The 17,426-nt window shown below is 37.0% G+C and overlaps 1 protein-coding gene across 1 annotated transcript in view; it reads left to right on the forward strand.

The window, feature by feature from the left end:
* The window catches only part of DHX29 (DExH-box helicase 29), a 47,117-nt gene that overhangs the window by 14,911 nt on the left and 14,780 nt on the right, over positions 1 to 17,426 (forward strand). Inside the window, exons 7-17 of the mRNA XM_019982739.2 lie at positions 3,006 to 3,132; positions 3,828 to 3,986; positions 4,603 to 4,768; positions 5,030 to 5,153; positions 7,073 to 7,681; positions 8,981 to 9,124; positions 13,532 to 13,708; positions 15,046 to 15,186; positions 16,160 to 16,304; positions 16,432 to 16,549; positions 17,166 to 17,250. Coding sequence (XP_019838298.2) covers positions 3,006 to 3,132; positions 3,828 to 3,986; positions 4,603 to 4,768; positions 5,030 to 5,153; positions 7,073 to 7,681; positions 8,981 to 9,124; positions 13,532 to 13,708; positions 15,046 to 15,186; positions 16,160 to 16,304; positions 16,432 to 16,549; positions 17,166 to 17,250 — 1,995 coding nt within the window. The remainder of the gene's footprint in view (positions 1 to 3,005; positions 3,133 to 3,827; positions 3,987 to 4,602; positions 4,769 to 5,029; positions 5,154 to 7,072; positions 7,682 to 8,980; positions 9,125 to 13,531; positions 13,709 to 15,045; positions 15,187 to 16,159; positions 16,305 to 16,431; positions 16,550 to 17,165; positions 17,251 to 17,426) is intronic.

A 17,426-nucleotide genomic window follows, 5' to 3' on the forward strand; every position in this document is an offset into this window, starting at 1 on the left:
AGGAAACTCACAAATAAGTACATGCTGAACAATTTCATTATATTAAATTCTAGAAAAGTCATCTATGCAAAATCAATCTCTAGTAAGGGAAACCAGATCAGTGGTTGTCTGAGCCCACGGATGGAGGAAGGAGATTGACTGTTAGGCATGATGGGGAAACTTTTGGGGATGATGGCAGTGATTTATGTCTTTATGATAATGGTTATGTGGATTTATACATTTATCAAACACATTCACTTATTCACTTAAAATGGGTATGTTTTCAATACCTATATAAAGTTGATTAAGAATGGAAGAAAGGAAGTTGTACAACAGGATGTGTAGTATGATGAACTCAGCTGAGTAAAAGAATACATACACACACTCACACACACATATATTTGCATCCTTTTGTATGCAAAGGAGACATCTGGAGAAATACACAAGAAGCTATTACTAGTGAGTAGGGCTGGGATTAGTGGGTGGGTTATACTCTTCTGTATCCTCTTGAGTTTTTTTTTTAAGCATGTGCCTGTATTAAAGTAACAAAACAAAAACAATTTATGATAGTACACGTTATTTTGAGGTTCAGAAAAAGAGGTCTCTTCTAATTGGAGCATTTGGTCAGCCTTACTGAAAAGAAGTGGGATTTGAAGGATGCATGAAGTATGCATAGGCAACAAGGAATGGGAAAATGGCCCAGATGGGTGAAATAGTGTGAATAAGGGTACAGAAGTGGAATTGTGCAAAGGACCTTTGCATATTAAACCATAATCAGGATAAAATGTGTGAGTACTAGCAAATAGGAGTAAACAGGTGAGTTCAACTGAGACTAGAAAATTTTGATGCCCAGAAAATGAATTCAAGAACTTTCCTGGACTTCCCTGGTGGTCCAGTGGCTAAGACTCTGAGCTCTCAGTGCAGGGGGCCCAGGTTCAATCCCTGGTCAGGGAGCTGGATCCCACATGCTGCAACTGGGACCCGGAGCAGCCAAATAAATAAATAAAATTAAAAAAAAAAAAAAAAGAACTTTCCCTATTAATTATGAAGGCTCGCTAACTGTGTGGAGGCAGGTAACCCACAAGAATTTGACTTTCTAGGTCGAATTTAGTAGTGATTAATGTGATTTGCAAAGGGTAGGGAGGCCATTTGCTAAGTCTTGCACTTGCTCAGGTGTGAAATAATAAAGTCCCAAAGTGGAATTTGTATAGTTTTGGGGGGAGAGGTGGGAGCACACTGCACAGCATGCAGAGCTTCCCTGACCAGGATTGAGCCTGTGCCCCCTGCTGCAGAAGTGCAGAGTCCTAGCCTCTGCACAGCCAATGAAGTCAAAGTCGCTCAGTTGTGACCGACTCTCCGCGACACCATGGAGTGTAGCCTGCCAGGCTCCTCTATTCATGGAATTCTCCAGGCAAGAATACTGGAGTGGGCTGCCATGGGGATCTTCCCAAGCCAGGGATCGAACCCAGTCTCAAGCCCAAGAATACTGGAGTGGGTAGCTTATTCCTTCTCTAGGGGATCATCCCAACCCAGAAATTGAACTGGGGTTTCCTGATTTGCAGGCAGATTCTTTACCAACTGAGCTACCAGGGAAGCCCCTGGACAACCAGGGAGGTCCCCAAATTGGAACTTAGAAGAGAAACATTTAAAGGAAGAATCAATAGAAATTGCTGATTTACTGAACATAAATTAAGAAGCCAAAGACTGCAAGAGATTCGTAAGCAGAGGGATGGTGGTATCAGTGCCACAGATAGGAAAGATTGAAAGAATGAGTGTGGTTTGGGTGAAATTGAGGTGATAGCCAATCCTTCTGTCGGTTATACTCTATTGCTGACGGCTTCTACACAGAATGGTCCCAGAATTGTGCTTCCTTAGTTGTGTCTTTTCCCCTCGACTCAGTGGTTGTGTCTCATAGCAGCACTGCTAATGCCCTCTTCTCTACCCAGAGCTTTGATGCTTCCCATCTCTTATTAACCTAACCTAAAGGAAAAACCAGTAATTTGAGGTTAGCTCTCTGTTTGGTTTTTGCTCAGCAGAGTTAAATTTTATAATACACATTTTCTCCAGAGGCCTTTTTTTTTTGTAATGTCCCTGACTGTCTTCCATAAGATAGAGATTATAGGAAGGTAGCTTTCAGAAATGGAGAAGGCAATGGCAACCCACTCCAGTGTTCTTGCCTGGAAAATCCCATGGACGGAGGAGCCTGGTGGGCTGCCATCTATGGGGTCGCACAGAGTCAGATACGACTGAAGTGACTTAGCAACAGCAGCTTTCAGAAAAGTGTATTTTTGTTTTTTATATAAAGTCTTTATTGAATTTGTTACAACGTTGCTTCGGTTTTATTTTGGTTTTATGGCTGCGAGTGTCTTGTACTATTGCATATGCAGTCCTTTAAATCCATATATTTATAAAACGTGTAAAAGTAACTTTTCTTTTTACAGAAGTGAGCTCATACTTACATTTTATTCCATAGTTTGCTTATTTTATTTAACATGTCAAGTAAGTTTCTCCATTTGGATTCAATTCAGTTCAGTTGCTCATCATGTCCGACTCTTTGCAACCCTGTGGACTGCAACACGCCAGGCTTCCCTGTCCCATCACCAACTCCCAAAGCTTACTCAAACTCATGTCCATTGAGTCAGTGATACCAACCAACCATCTCATCCTCTGTCGTCCCCTTCTCTTCCCACCTTCAATCTTTCCCAGCATCAGGGTCTTTTCTAGTGAGTCAGTTCTTTGCATTACCCTCATTCTATTGCTTCTTGACTTTCCCCCCCAATGACTAGTTTTCTCTGTAGAGCATACCACCCTTGATTTCCAGTTTTCCTTTTCAATCAGTACTGCAGTGAACATCTGTGTACCTACAGATTTGCGCGTTTGTATTATTTCTCTATGAAAAATTGCTAAAAGATTTGTTGGACTGAAGAATAAGATCAAAAGATAACAGGTTTTGATACAATACATTGCCAGTAGATAAACTAATCTTGCTCTTCGTTTCTTTGTCATCATCTTATTTGGAACACCAGAATGAAAGGTACTTGCACCTTGCAGCTAAACTTCTGGATGCAAAAGAGCAAGCAGCTGCCTTTAAACTAGAAAAGAACAAGCAAGGCCAAAAAGAGGCTCAAGAGAAAATAAGGAAATTTCAAAGAGGTAAACACTTTAAAATTCTTAGATGTATTAATATGTCTTTTTTATTGGCTTTCCTAGGATGGTAGTTGCCTCTTTTTTGTATGTCTTCTCTTTCCTAACAGTTTACACTTGGGGTTGGCAAACTTTTGCAACAAGCCAAATAGTAAATTTAAGTTTTACAGGTTGTTATGATTACTCAACTCTGCTACCACAGCATAAAAGCAGCCATATACAAGACATAAGCAAATGGTTATGTTTTCACAAAAGTCTATGGATGCTGAAATTTCATATAATTTTCACATGGCACCAAATATTTCTTCCTTTTATCTTTTTCAACCAGTTAAAGATGTAAAAATCATCCTTAGCTCACAGACCATATGGAAATAGGTAGCGGGGCTGGATTTGGCCTACAGCCATAGTTAGTTAACCTGAAGTGTACACCATAAAACACTATCTCCACTCAAGAAGGAGAGGTGAATATAATTCCATGAGAATTTACTTTTAGTGAAGATGTTTTTCCTGGCCTTCTACATCTGTTAAGTGATTTGTTCTAAAAATGTTAATATATAATGTGAAAATAAATTGCCTTGAACTTCTAGCACAAATTCCTAGTAGGAAGGAAAAAGAAGCAATGTTTTTTAAAAAAAATTGCAGAGTAAAAAGGCATGAAAAACAAATATGAATAAAAACAAAATAAGCATCATTTTTTTTGGTAGAAATGGAAACTTTAGAAGATCATCCAGTATTCAATCCAGCCATAAAGATTTCATACCAACAGAATGAAAGAAAGAAGCCTCCTGTAGTCACAGAAGGAGAAAGTGCTTTGAACTTTAATTTATTTGAAAAGTCTGCAGCTGCTCCTGAAGAAGAAAAAGGTAAAATGAAGGGAGAGTGTTCCAAAGTGTAATTTGTAAATAGTAAAACATCAAGGACTATATAATTGAGAAATTGTATTAACTTTGTATTCCAACAAACTACAAAAGATGGCAGTAAAGTTACACTTCCACATACTTTCTTGGAAAAGTAATAATTATAATAATTTGTTTAGCATTTTGTGATTACCAACATCTGGCTTCAGCCTCATCTCTCTCCAGTTCAGACTCCTGCCAGAATTATCTTTCTGTAACACAGATCAAAATATGAGTTTCTGGTTAAAAATGTTAATCAGTTAACAAGTTCAAACCTTCTATTATGGCACTGACGATCCTTTGCATTCTGCCACAGTCTGCCTTTCCACCTTATTCTCCCAGCTATGTACTACAGCTGTATCATTCTTAAAACATATATTGTTTCATGGCTCCATGACTTTGCTCATCCTATTATCTCCTTTTAGGCCAGCCTTTCCCTTGCTCGAATCAGGTCTGTCCGTCCTTTTCTCACCTATTCTCTTAAAAAAAATCTGTTCCCAAAAGTGAGAGAACTTTAATCCTTCAAAAGATATTCTGTATTACTACATAAGCATTTTTAAAGAACCAATCTTTGTCATTTTAGAGAAAAAGAAAGAACCTCATGATGTAAGAAATTTTGACTATACTGCTCGAAGCTGGACTGGAAAATCTCCCAAACAGTTTCTGATCGATTGGGTCAGGAAGAATCTTCCCAAGAGTCCAAATCCTTCCTTTGAAAAAGTTGCAGTAGGTAGATACTGGAAATGTAGGTATGTTTTTGGTTAACTGAGTGAACTTTTAGAAAAATCTAAGATGAAGATACTTTTTTTCTTATGAGTTAAGTAGGTGTTCAGGAAGCTGGTTCCACATCTCTAGGTTGATAGTGCCTATAAATCATTAGCTAGTATTAATATAGTGTTTTCTGTGAGAATATTTAATATAAATAACGTAAACTACAGTTCAGTGTTAATGGGATTCTGACCATTTTTACTTCATCAATTTTATTTTAAAATGTCTTTGGCTTCTTTTAGGGTGAGGGTAATCAAGTCTGAAGATGATGTCCTGGTCGTGTGCCCTACGATCTTAACAGAGGACGGTATGCAGGCTCAGCACCTGGGAGCTACTTTAGCTCTTTATCGTTTAGTGAAAGGGCAGGTAAGTTTTTATAGATCCAAGTGTCTCAAAATTCATTTGTGGAGTAATGGGTGTATTTTGTCAACATAAAACTATCTGCATGTGGAAGGGAGTATTTAATCGTGGCCCTTTGTGCCAGTTTTCTCTTCACTGAATGCTGCTTCTGAGTAGTCCTTGTTTCTTGCTTATTTATAATTTTGACTTTGTCTCATCTCCAAACATAGTTCAAGCTTTCTCTCCTTGGACCAGAGGCACTGAACCATTTGGTCCAGCTTTGCAAGCTACACTGATTTAAAGATTAAAAAACTGTGCTAGAGTGATTGAATTAAGGAGAGTTTTTAAACAATTGTTTTCCTTTAACGTTATATTGTCTCTCGACTTTAAAATATAAGACATTGGTTCCAGTTTTCACTTTTAGGTTATATCGACTAAAGCTTCCAGTTTAAGGAAGGATGAAAATAAGTATTACTGAAGAGAGCACTTTTAAGAGAACACTATGCTCTTTTTTTTTGGTTGGGAGTATTGTCAACATTTTCTCTTTGTAATAAACGTGTATATCTTTCTTCCTGGTGAATTAGAACTACTGAAAATTTAGACACTGATTAAGTGGAATTCCAAATAATAATTCTTTTCCATTTTCTCTCAGTAAAAGTTCTTAATGTCTTTATTTCCCTTGTTTTGCAAAATAAGGTATCATAAGGTAAGCTTAATTGATGGAAATGACTGTCAATGTTTCAAAAATAATTGTGGGCTCTTAATAAAACAGAGGCAGGATAACTTAGATTCCATCCAATGGAGTTCAAAGTAAAATACTTTGACTTGTAATATACAAATGGAATCTCAGCGGGGACTTTGAGAAATGCTTTGTGGATCATCTACATATTTAAATAGCACCACTATGAAGTGAAGTGAAGTGACTCAGTCGTGTCTGACTCTTTGTGACCCCATGGACTGTAGCCTACCTGGCTCCTCCCTCCATGGGATTCTCCAGGCAAGAGTACTGGAGTGGGTTGCCATTTCCTTCTCCAGGGGATCTTCCCGACCCAGGGATCGAACCCAGGTCTCCCACATTCCCGGCAGACGCTTTAACCTCTGAGCCACCAGGGAAATAGCACCACTATAGGAATAAATAATAAACATGTGTTTAATAGTTTATTGTGTTCGAGAATAAGCACTCGGAGAAGGCAATGGCACCCCACTCCAGTACTCTTGCTTGGAAAATCCCATGAACGGAGGAGCCTGTTAGGCTGCAATCCATGGGGTTGCTAAGAGTCGGACACGACTGAGCGACTTCACTTTCACTTTTCACTTTCATGCATTGGAGAAGGAAATGGCAACCCACTCTAGTGTTCTTGCCTGGAGAATCCCGTGGAGGGAGGAGCCAGGTAGGCTACAGACGGAGCCTGGTGGGCTGCTGTCTATGGGGTCGCACAGAGTTGGACACGACTGAAGTGATTTAGCATAGCATAGAATAAGCATTGTGTTTGATTAACTGAAAGTTTACCTCAGAGTATGCATATAAAGGAGGTATAATTATTAGCCCCATTTTACAAATTTAGAAACTAAGACACCAAGAAGTTGTTACTTGCCCAAGGTCACACAGCTAGTAAGTCCAGAAGCCTGAATATATATGCTGTTTATAGATTTGCATCATATGCATGTATGTGTGCGCTCAGTCATGTCTACTCTTTGTGACCCCATGGACTATATATAGCCCACTAGCCTCCTCTGGCCATAGAATTTTCCAAGCAAAAATACTGGAGCAGGTTGCCATTTCCTACTCCAGATATGCTGTATATCTTTTATTAAAATACGGTAGTAACCTACTAGTTTAAGAGCTATTTTAAGAAGCAATAGCTATTCTTTTCATTTCTAACCTATTGAATTTTGGTATCCAGTAATTAGTCAACACAACGTATTACTATTTTTTTCCTTTATAGTCAGTTCATCAGTTGCTTCCTCCTACTTACCGAGATGTTTGGCTAGAATGGAGTGATGCGGAAAAGAAAAAGGAAGAATTAAATAAAATGGAAACCAATAAACCACGTGACCTTTTTATTGCCAAACTTCTGAATAAACTGAAACAGCAGCAGCAACAGCAACAACAGCATTCTGAAAATAAGAGAGAAAACTCTGAAGATCCTGAGGAATCTTGGGAAAATTTAGTTTCTGATGAGGATTTTTCTGCACTGTCCTTGGAATCAGAAAAGGTGGAAGATTTGGAACCTGTTAGAAACCTCTTTAGAAAGTTGCAAAGCACACCTAAGTACCAGAGACTTCTAAAGGAAAGGCAACAGTTACCTGTGTTTAAACACAGGAGTTCAGTTGTTGAAACTCTTAAAAGGCACCGGGTTGTGGTGGTGGCAGGTGAAACAGGGAGTGGTAAAAGTACTCAAGTGCCACATTTTCTCTTAGAAGATCTGCTCCTGAATGAGTGGGGAACAACTAAATGTAACATCGTCTGCACCCAGCCCCGAAGAATCTCAGCAGTGAGTCTAGCCACAAGAGTGTGTGATGAATTGGGCTGTGAAAATGGACCTGGAGGAAAGGTAAAATGTTCAACTCTACCTCAGAGAATGGTGATATGACATTACTTACCTGTGCTCTTGGGATCCAAATGGAACCTGTACCATATATGAATTTTGACCAATACTGTTTGTTCAATAGCACATCTCAAGTGCTTTTCATGTTTTCTTTGATAGGTATGATATGCCACTCTCCTTTATAGGAAAAGGATTGTAAGTAATTATCATTAAAATTCTCATGTAAAAGGAAAAATATATTCACTTTAATAATTGAGTACTCCAATATATTACGTTACTAAGTTGACCATTCAAAGAATATAAATACATACAGGTAAATTGTAATACCAGATATCTCAGTATCTGGAAATCTTTTCTGTAGGATATATTCCTGAATGATTTTCATTAGCTCAATGAACAGAAGCAAAAAAACAATATAGAAGACTATATCAGACTATTTTCAAATCCTATATATAAAAAAAAAATAGAAAAAGGAACTTAAAATACCTGTTGTCCTGTGTTTGGGGATAAAAGTGTACACAAAACTGGCCAAACCTTAACCAGAGTGACTGCAAAATGTAGAAATTAATAAAATTGGTTTAGAACCAAATATAATGAATTACAAGTTCATGTAATTCAATTTAATTATGCTTTGAATTGTTCTTTCTAGATAGGTACTTAACATTTTTGTTTATCTTTAAGTTAGATAACCCTTCATTAAAATTTTATGTGCAAATTTTTCTGGATTCTCTTATGACATGTAAGGGGACAAAGGGCACAATTTCTGTCTTATAAGGAATTTAAATTAAGGGGATGACAGACATGTTTACAAACACAGCAAAGGAATGACTGAAGGAGTAAGAAAGAAAATGTGATGGAAATAGAAGTGACTTCAGGATTCTCATCAGGCACCACTGGTTTTTAATGGTTGCAGCTTTTATGAGATCTTGATAGAAGAGTAGACTTAAGTTGTAGGAGCAGATCTAAAATTCTGTTCCTGAGCACCTCAATATTTTGCTCCAAGATAATTTCATAAGAAATTGATTAAATCTATTAATATTTCCATAATCATGTTAATGGTACTCAAAGCAGGAGAACAGCTTTTTGTTTCAAAATTCTGAAAAAAGTTTTTTCTTGTTTAAGTTGCCAAAACAAATTTTATAGTTTGGTATAATTGAAAACATAGGAAAGTAATAAATGGCACTAAACAGATTTACTTAGACTGCTCCATATAGGAGCAGGGCCAGCACCTGTACTTCAGTCTCTAAAGCTTATTTCCCAGATCATTTGTGAGAATCCAGTCTTGGCTCTGTGTTTTCCCTTCAGAATTCTTTGTGTGGATATCAGATCCGGATGGAGTCTCGTGCTAGTGAATCTACCAGGTTACTCTATTGTACAACAGGGGTTCTGCTAAGAAAACTTCAAGAAGATGGTCTCCTAACAAATGTGTCTCATGTTATTGTAGATGAGGTGAGTAGATTCTATCGCTGTATGTTCAGGAAATGATTCTAAACATTTTTGTGTTAAAAAGATGTTACTTCTAATACTAGGTAACATTTTCTTCATTTTTACTAAATGCCAAGCACTTTACATGTAATTAGTTAATTTCCTCTAACAAACAGGTCTCATGCTAATTGATACATTTAACAAATACTGTAGAACATTTGCTGTATGCCAGGGGCTATTCTAAGGACTTCATGTATACAACTTCATTTAATCCTTCCAGCAATCCTTCATTTAATCAAAAGAAATAGATATTATTATCCCTATTTTAAAGTTGAGGAAACTGAGGCACACAGAGTTTATATAGCTTACTCAAGTTCATACAGTCAGTAAGTTCTGCAGCTAGGGGTTCAAGCCTAGGGAAGCTGGCTGCAGACATCTCTTATCAGTTAGTGTGTGTTAAACTGATTTGCTTTGTACATAATTTTTTGAAGAAATTATATATATAGCATTTTAGTTATTTAAAATTTTTTTTCAATTTTCCCTGATGTAAAGTTTTTATGAATTTAATTCACCAAGTTCAGAAGGCATTAGTGAAAGTTCATTCTTTGATTTTTAATTAATAGATTTAATTAACAGATTTTTAATTAATATATTAAATATAGATTACTGGGTTATTTTCCTCCTTTTGGTTAGTAAGTATTAGAAGTATAGAGAGATACAAAAATGAAAATAAAAATTATCTGTAGTCTCATGATTCAGAAAAAAATTAATGTTGCCATTTGTACATTTATATATGTATTTTTTTATAGTTTGTATATTCACTTTATAATTCTCTCACATCATTAGTCTGCAAAAATACCATTTTTTAATAGCTTTATAGAAGTGTGTTATTTGGATATCCCATAATTTATTTAACCATTTTCCTGTTGTTGTACTAGTTCAGCTTAAGATGTTTTTAAATACAATATTTCGGTAATAGGTAAGTGATAGAAATTCAAGAGAAAGAAAGAGGATGTATGGCAGCTCGATTGAGCATGCCCATGGGTAACTTCGGAGAAGGCAATGGCACCCCACTCCAGTACTCTTGCCTGGAAAATCCCATGGATGGAGGAGCCTGGTAGGCTTCAGTCCATGGGGTCGCTAAGAGTCGGACACAACTGAGCGACTTCACTTTCTCTTTTCACTTTCATTCATTGGAGAAGGAAATGGCAACCCGCTCCAGTGTTCTTGCCTGGAGAATCCCAGGGATGGGGAAGCCTGGTGGGCTGCCGTCTATGGGGTCACACAGAGTCGGACACAACGGAAGTGACTTAGCATGGGTAACTGCTCCTGGCAGTGATGGGTGTAGCCATGTTTGTTAATACCTGGATTTTAGCAGTATCGTCAAGAATCAACTTACAATGCTAATTTGTCTGTTTATAATGAGAATTTTTTTCTGTTAGTTAAGATGAAATATTTGCATCAGCCAGTAGTTTTTCTGGGAACTCCAAATTATTAAAAAACTGTGTATGTGTGAGTCACTCAGTTGTGTCCAACTCTTTGAGACCCCATGAGCTGTAGCCCGCCAGGCTCCTCTGTCCATGGAATTCTCCAGGCCAGAGTACTGGAGTGGGTTGCCATTCCCTTCTCCAGGAGATCTTCCCAATCCAGAGATCAAATCCACGTCTCCCTCATTGCAGGCAGATTCTTTACTGTCTGAATCACCAGGGAAGTTTGTTTAGTAAATATATATCAGAATGAATCCTAATTTAAAAGTTAGACCAACTGCAGGGAGCTGTTCTTTGATGGTTTTGTATTATTAATAGCAGTCTGTAGACCTGATTTACTGAACTGTGCTTCAGTGTGATACTCTCAGCCTCTTACTGAACAGTACAATAAGAGAAAACCCAGTGAAATTCATTATCATGTTAAATATAATGATGAAAGAGATGCTGGGACAGAACTCGTTATATTATTCAGGAGCTTCTTTATGAAGATGTTTAGGATGATACTCTGACTTTCTTATTAGGAATAGTTGTGTGATTTGTTTTAGTTTATGGTCAGTGTGAGAGTTATGCAGCTTTTCCTCTGGCAGCTGTTATGTTTACAGCCAATCTTTTTGCCCACCTCTCTAAAATGTACTTAATAAAGTATACATTTTATGTCTTATCCTCATTTAAAATTTTCTTTTTTAAAAAATCAATATTTGGGGACTTCCCTGGCAATCCAGTGATTAAGACTCCATGCTTCCACTGCAGGGACACAGGTTCAATCCCTGCTTGAGGAACTAAGTTCCCACATGCAGAGCAGTGTAGCAAAAAATAAATTTTAAAAAATGATACCTGTATGAATTACCATCTATTTGAGGAGGTTCCCCAGATCTGTTTCATCTATCAGAAAATATTTCTCTCAAGCTTCAGATAATATCCTGATCAAACCAGTAAAGTAAAAATATCCAAAATTATTCCTTCTTTCTTGCATATCCTCTAAATCAGGTCACCTGGACTTTGTTGAATTTTTTTGAATACTTCTCTCATTCATATACTTCTCTCTGTATTTACTGGCATTGCCCTCATATATGCTACCATTATGTTATTTAATTACTTAATAAGCTTCTAATTAAACTGCCTACTTTCTGTTTTGTTCTCTTCTACATTCTTCACATTATAGCTAGAGTTACCTTTTTTAAAACAAAGTTCAAACCACATGATGCCCCTACTTTAAAATATCTTACTCACTATCCTGACTCATTAGGATAAAGTCTCAGCTTCTTAACAGAGTTTACGAGACCTCATATGAACAGATTACTGAGCACCTCACCCTCTCTGTCTCTTGCCCATTCCTCATCTCATGCTCAAGGCATTATTTTTGTTGCATCATTTCTTGAAATGTAGTATGATCCCACTGTCCTCCATGATTTTGCACAAGTTATGTCCCATGACCACTTCTCTCCCTTTTTCATACTGTTCTTTCCTCCTTTTTTAAAAACTCATTTCAGTTCTCAGCATAGATATCAATTCCCTCTTAGCAGCCTTCCTGACCACCTGAATTAGCTACCCCTTGCTGTACAGCAGGAACTAATACAACATTGTAAATCAACTATAACTCCAATAAAAAATATATATATATAAACATATATAAAATATATATATATAAAACAAAACCAAAAAAGAATATTAGACTGAAAAAAAACCAAAATAGTTGCCCTTCATATATAATTTCAAGCCATCCTATACAGAATCCAATTATAAGGCTATAAACTCTGAAATGACTATTTCAGTCATTATTCCCCAGCATCTAGCACAATGCTGAGTACTATTTGTTGATCTCCTCTGATAGCCAATCACTCTATGAAATTTGTATTGTTTTATAGAAGAAGAAATAGGCCCAGGGATATTTGAATAACTTTCCCAAAGTCATATTTTAATTGATCAAGCCAAGAAGAATTAAGCCTAAGCAAGCAATTCCAGAGTCTGAACATTTAACCACTATTGCCTCCCTTCCACGCAAAATGATCAAACCTATTTTAATTTTTGTTGATCAAACCTGTTTTAGTTTTTGTTATCTCAATGTATTCTATCTTTTGTATGCTGCTTTAAATCTCAAGAAATAAAATGGGGTAGAAATAAATCCAGTACAGCAAATGGCAATATAGACTAGTACATCCAGCAGATACTAAGTTCTGACAACATCCCATGTTTTAATGCTCTTTAGCAAGTTTACAGTGCTCATCCCTAAAATGCATCTGTTCGAAAAGCATAAAACCCATTTTTTAGGCAGTTGATAGAACCTGTCAGATTCATACTAAAATAATTCCCCCTTTGCAGAAAAGTGTATAAACGATCTGTCTTGCTGCAGTTTTGTGTCTGTTCAATTATATATTAGTGGCAGAGCTTTTAAGCATTACACTGGCTTCTGAGTGAAATTTGGGAGATACTTTAATCTTATCAGCTGAACAGTTATAGACTATCTCCTAAGGTAAGAGTCTTACTATCATAGCTAATCTTGTTCATTATATGCTGATTTTTACTGACTTCAGTTTTAAAGAGGGTGACTTTATTTTCAATTTGGAAGATCTACCTCATTTGAAACACAGCTTCTCTCACCTTCTCTATGTATTGACTGTATGTAAATATTGATTAACTTTTAGTAGATTTGAAGGTCTGATTGTTTTAACTTCTTAATAGACCTTATTATGTAAGGGCTTCCCTGGTGGCTCAAATGTTAAAGAATCTGCCTGCAATGCAGGAGACCTGAGGATGATCCTTTGGTTGGAAAGATTCCCTGGAGAAGGAAATGGCAACCCCTCCAGTATTTTTGCCTGGAGAATTCCATGGACAGAGGAGCCTGGTGGGCTACAGCCCATGGGGTTGCAAAGAGTTGAACACGACTGAGCAAATAACACACACAGACCTTATATATGACTGTTTTTTTTTATTCTCTTTATACTAGGTTCATGAGAGAAGTGTCCAGTCAGACTTCCTACTAATTATCTTGAAGGAAATTTTACAGAAACGTTCTGATTTACATTTGATTCTCATGAGTGCCACTGTAGACTGTGAAAAGTTTTCTACCTATTTCACACACTGCCCTATTCTGAGAATTTCCGGAAGAAGTTATCCTGTTGAGGTAAGTTTTTTTAATAATGCCTATGTAAACAGAAACTACGTGCCCACCAGTGAGTGTCCCCAGAAGATAGGCCCTTAAGTTTGCTGCTGCTGCTAAGTCGCTTCAGTCGTGTCTGACTCTGTGCAACCCCATAGATGGCAGCCCAGCAGGCTCCCCCATCCCTGGGATCCTCCAGGCAAGAACACTGGAGTGGGTTGCCATTGCCTTCTCCAATGCATGAAAGTGAAAGGGAAGTCGCTCAGTCGTGTCCGACTCCTAGCAACCCCATGGACTGCAGCCTACCAGGCTCCTCTGTCCATGGGATTTTCCAGGCAAGAGTACTGGAGTGGGGTGCCATTGCCTTCTCCCCCTTAAGTCTGAGCCTAGAACTATTCCTAAGGTAATGCAAGCCAAGAGAGGACCTGGAGCTGGCCTTGGGAATCAGATAGTTGAGCTGCCTTGACTAAGCTTGGGTGGACTGGAAGGATTGTGCTGAATGACATACCTCAGGTACACAGCATAAAACACAGTTCTATAGCAAAGCCAAATCTACATCCAGATTGGGGTCACTGCCTAACAATAAGGAACTGCTTTTCCACCATGTGGAAGTCGGATATGAGAGTTGGAGTATAAAGACGGCTGAGCGCTGAAGAATTGATGCTTTTGAACTGTGGTGTTGGAGAAGACTCTTGAGAGTCCCTTGGACTGCAAGGACATCCAACCAGTCCATCCTAAAGGAAATCAGTCCTGAATATTAATTGGAAGGACTGATGCTGAAGCTGAAATTCCAGCACTTTGTCCACCTGATGTGAAGAACTGACTCATTGGAAAAGACCCTGATGCTGGGTAAGACTGAAGGCGGGAGGAGAATGGGACAAACGAGGATGAGATGGTTGGATGGCATCACCGACTCGATGGACATGAGTTTGAGTAAGCTTCAGGAGTTGGTGATGGACAGGGAATTCTGGCGTACTGCAGTCCGTGGGGTCGCCAAGAGTTGGATGCAACTGAACTGAACTTTCCACCCATCCCTCAAATTGAGGGGGATTTGTCTTTGAAGCTTTCTTCTATTCTCAATGTTTGCCCTTTTGGTTCAGCTGATAAACAATCTTTAAATTGATTTTCACATGTAAAAAATATACATCATAATGTACTTTGTCCTAGAACTGCTAGGGACAGATACACATCTATATCAGGCAAGTTCTTCATTCCCAAATAATGCAGAAAAATTGTTTTTTTCATAATATTCTAATTAGCATGTGGTAACATTCAGGAAGCTAGCAATCCCTTGTTCTCTTTAAGATGATATTTACTGAAATGAATTTGAGCTCACTGTTGATATGCCTTCATCTGTGCAGGTTTTTCATCTTGAAGATATAATAGAGGAAACAGGCTTTGTACTGGAGAAAGACTCAGAATATTGTCAGAAATTTCTGGAGGAGGAAGAAGAAATAACCATTAATGTTACAACCAAAGCAGGGGGAATAAAAAAGTATCAGGTAAGAAGAAAACATTTTAAAAGACATCTGATGATGATATCCAAGGCACAAACTACCATAAGAGTTTTAAAGTCATGTGGCTGGCACAGTGCATTCAAATACATTTTGTTAGAGGAATAACAGATACGATTATGAGCAAATTTTAAAGATAATTTCTTTAATCTTTGTTTTATTGACTCTTTTACTGTTTTTACTTACTGTTTGGTTTATGATATTTGCTTTATCTCAACACCTTAAATTGGCTGGCGCAGGCCCAGAGTCTAGATCCCTGCCACTGGTTTTCTTAAGAGCCTTTGTGCTGGCATTAGCCATCCAGGGAAGCACAGTTCTTCATAGAGAGTTAGTTTAGTCTGAATGACATAATTTTAGGAATATCACAAAAGCTATGCTCCTGCATTTTGACCAGTGGTACTATTTACATGTTTTCACTGTATCTACAATATTTCATTCATCTAATGGACAAATTTAGTTAATCTTTTAATTAAGCAGATAAATCAAGGAAGCAAAAACTAAAATCTTCTTAAAACTGTAGAAACAGAGATTAGAAACAAAAGAAAGACGTCAAAAAATTAAAGGTAGTATTTCAAAGGAGATAGTTGGAACTCAGCAACCAAAGTAGAATCTAGAATGAGGCAGGTGTAAATTACTTAGTAAAGTTATCACGAACTCTTGGCCTGCTTTTCAGTTGCCACAGAACAGTGCAGCCATTATTCTGTTTTTCTTCATTTCTTTAAGTGTTTACATGCCAAGATTAAAAGTTTTGCTGTACTTCAGGGGGCTGGGTGAAATTAATAGGATAGAGATGAAATTTTATCATACTTTAATACTGTTAAAAATTGTATTCTTGCTATATTTTAATGAAATAATGGTGACAGAAAAATATAGATTTAAATAAACGCAAGTAGCTCGTTTTTTCCTTCCTTGTCTTTACTTCATATTTTTGTTCAGGTTTTTCCTATTATGTTTCTTTTAGGAATACATCCCAGTTCAGACTGGAACAAGTGCTGATTTAAATCCATTTTACCAAAAGTATAGCAGTCGCACACAGCATGCTATCCTCTACATGAATCCTCATAAAATCAACCTGGATCTCATTTTGGAACTTCTTACATATTTAGGTATGTACCTATTTCTAATGTGTCTCCATTTGTTTTGATAAAACTTTTCTACTAACTGGAGATGTTTTATTAATATTTTATATGCTGTTCCTTATTTTTGAATACTGTATCTTTCAAAAAATTTCAGACAGAAGTCCTCAGTTCAAAAATGTTGAAGGAGCAGTACTGATCTTTTTACCAGGCCTTGCTCACATTCAACAGTTGTATGATCTCTTATCAACTGACAGAAGATTTTTTTCAGAACGGTAACTACAGATCTTCATTATATTCCTGGTAGTTTTAAAATAGAGCAGTGTTTTGTACATTAAAATTCTTGATCAGAGCTTTCAAAGTCTTTTCACCTTTATTTAAAATTGTCCATGACAAAGCAATTCTTATTTTAACTTTCTGTTATAGCATTTTATCTACTAAAAATTTTAGGTACTTTTTCTACATTTGTTTTATTTTTTTAATATGATTTAGCAGAGGGAAACTTATAGTTAAGAATAAGATGGTGACTCCCCTCCCCACCCCGTGGGACGGTGCAAAACCCCAACAGCACTGCAGCTTATCATCCACACAGACTGAGCTGGCTCTTTACTGTGTTTGTTTTCATATAGTTTATTACTGCTGTTATCATTATCACTTTGGCATCAGAATATATTTTTTAAAATTCTTTAAACCCTACATTCATATAATTCATATTAAATTTTTTCTCATCAATGAGTATATATATATTATTCTCAGAACTTTTGTGTGTGTTTAAAATTTTTCATAATAAAACATTTTTAAATTGCTTCCTATTTGCAAATAAATTTTGTTATTCTTTGCAGTGTCTTCTAAAGAGAAACTCTTGCTAAGAACTATGATTTTAACTTTCAGATATAAAGTGATAGCTCTGCATTCTATTCTTTCAACTCAAGATCAAGCTGCAGCATTCACACTTCCTCCTCAAGGAGTCAGGAAGGTAAAACTCAGTACATCAAATTTATATGTGATCCACCTGAGAACAGTTCATGAAAATGACTCCCTATCATCAAAGACAGTTATTAAGTGCCCTATACATGGCAGATTCTAGATGCTCCACAGTCTAATATCATCAAAAATGAACCCAATATTAAAATTCAATTTATATTTATATTA

Source organism: Bos indicus, chromosome 20 (assembly GCF_029378745.1).
Source record: "Bos indicus isolate NIAB-ARS_2022 breed Sahiwal x Tharparkar chromosome 20, NIAB-ARS_B.indTharparkar_mat_pri_1.0, whole genome shotgun sequence".
Classification (NCBI taxonomy): domain Eukaryota; kingdom Metazoa; phylum Chordata; class Mammalia; order Artiodactyla; family Bovidae; genus Bos; species Bos indicus.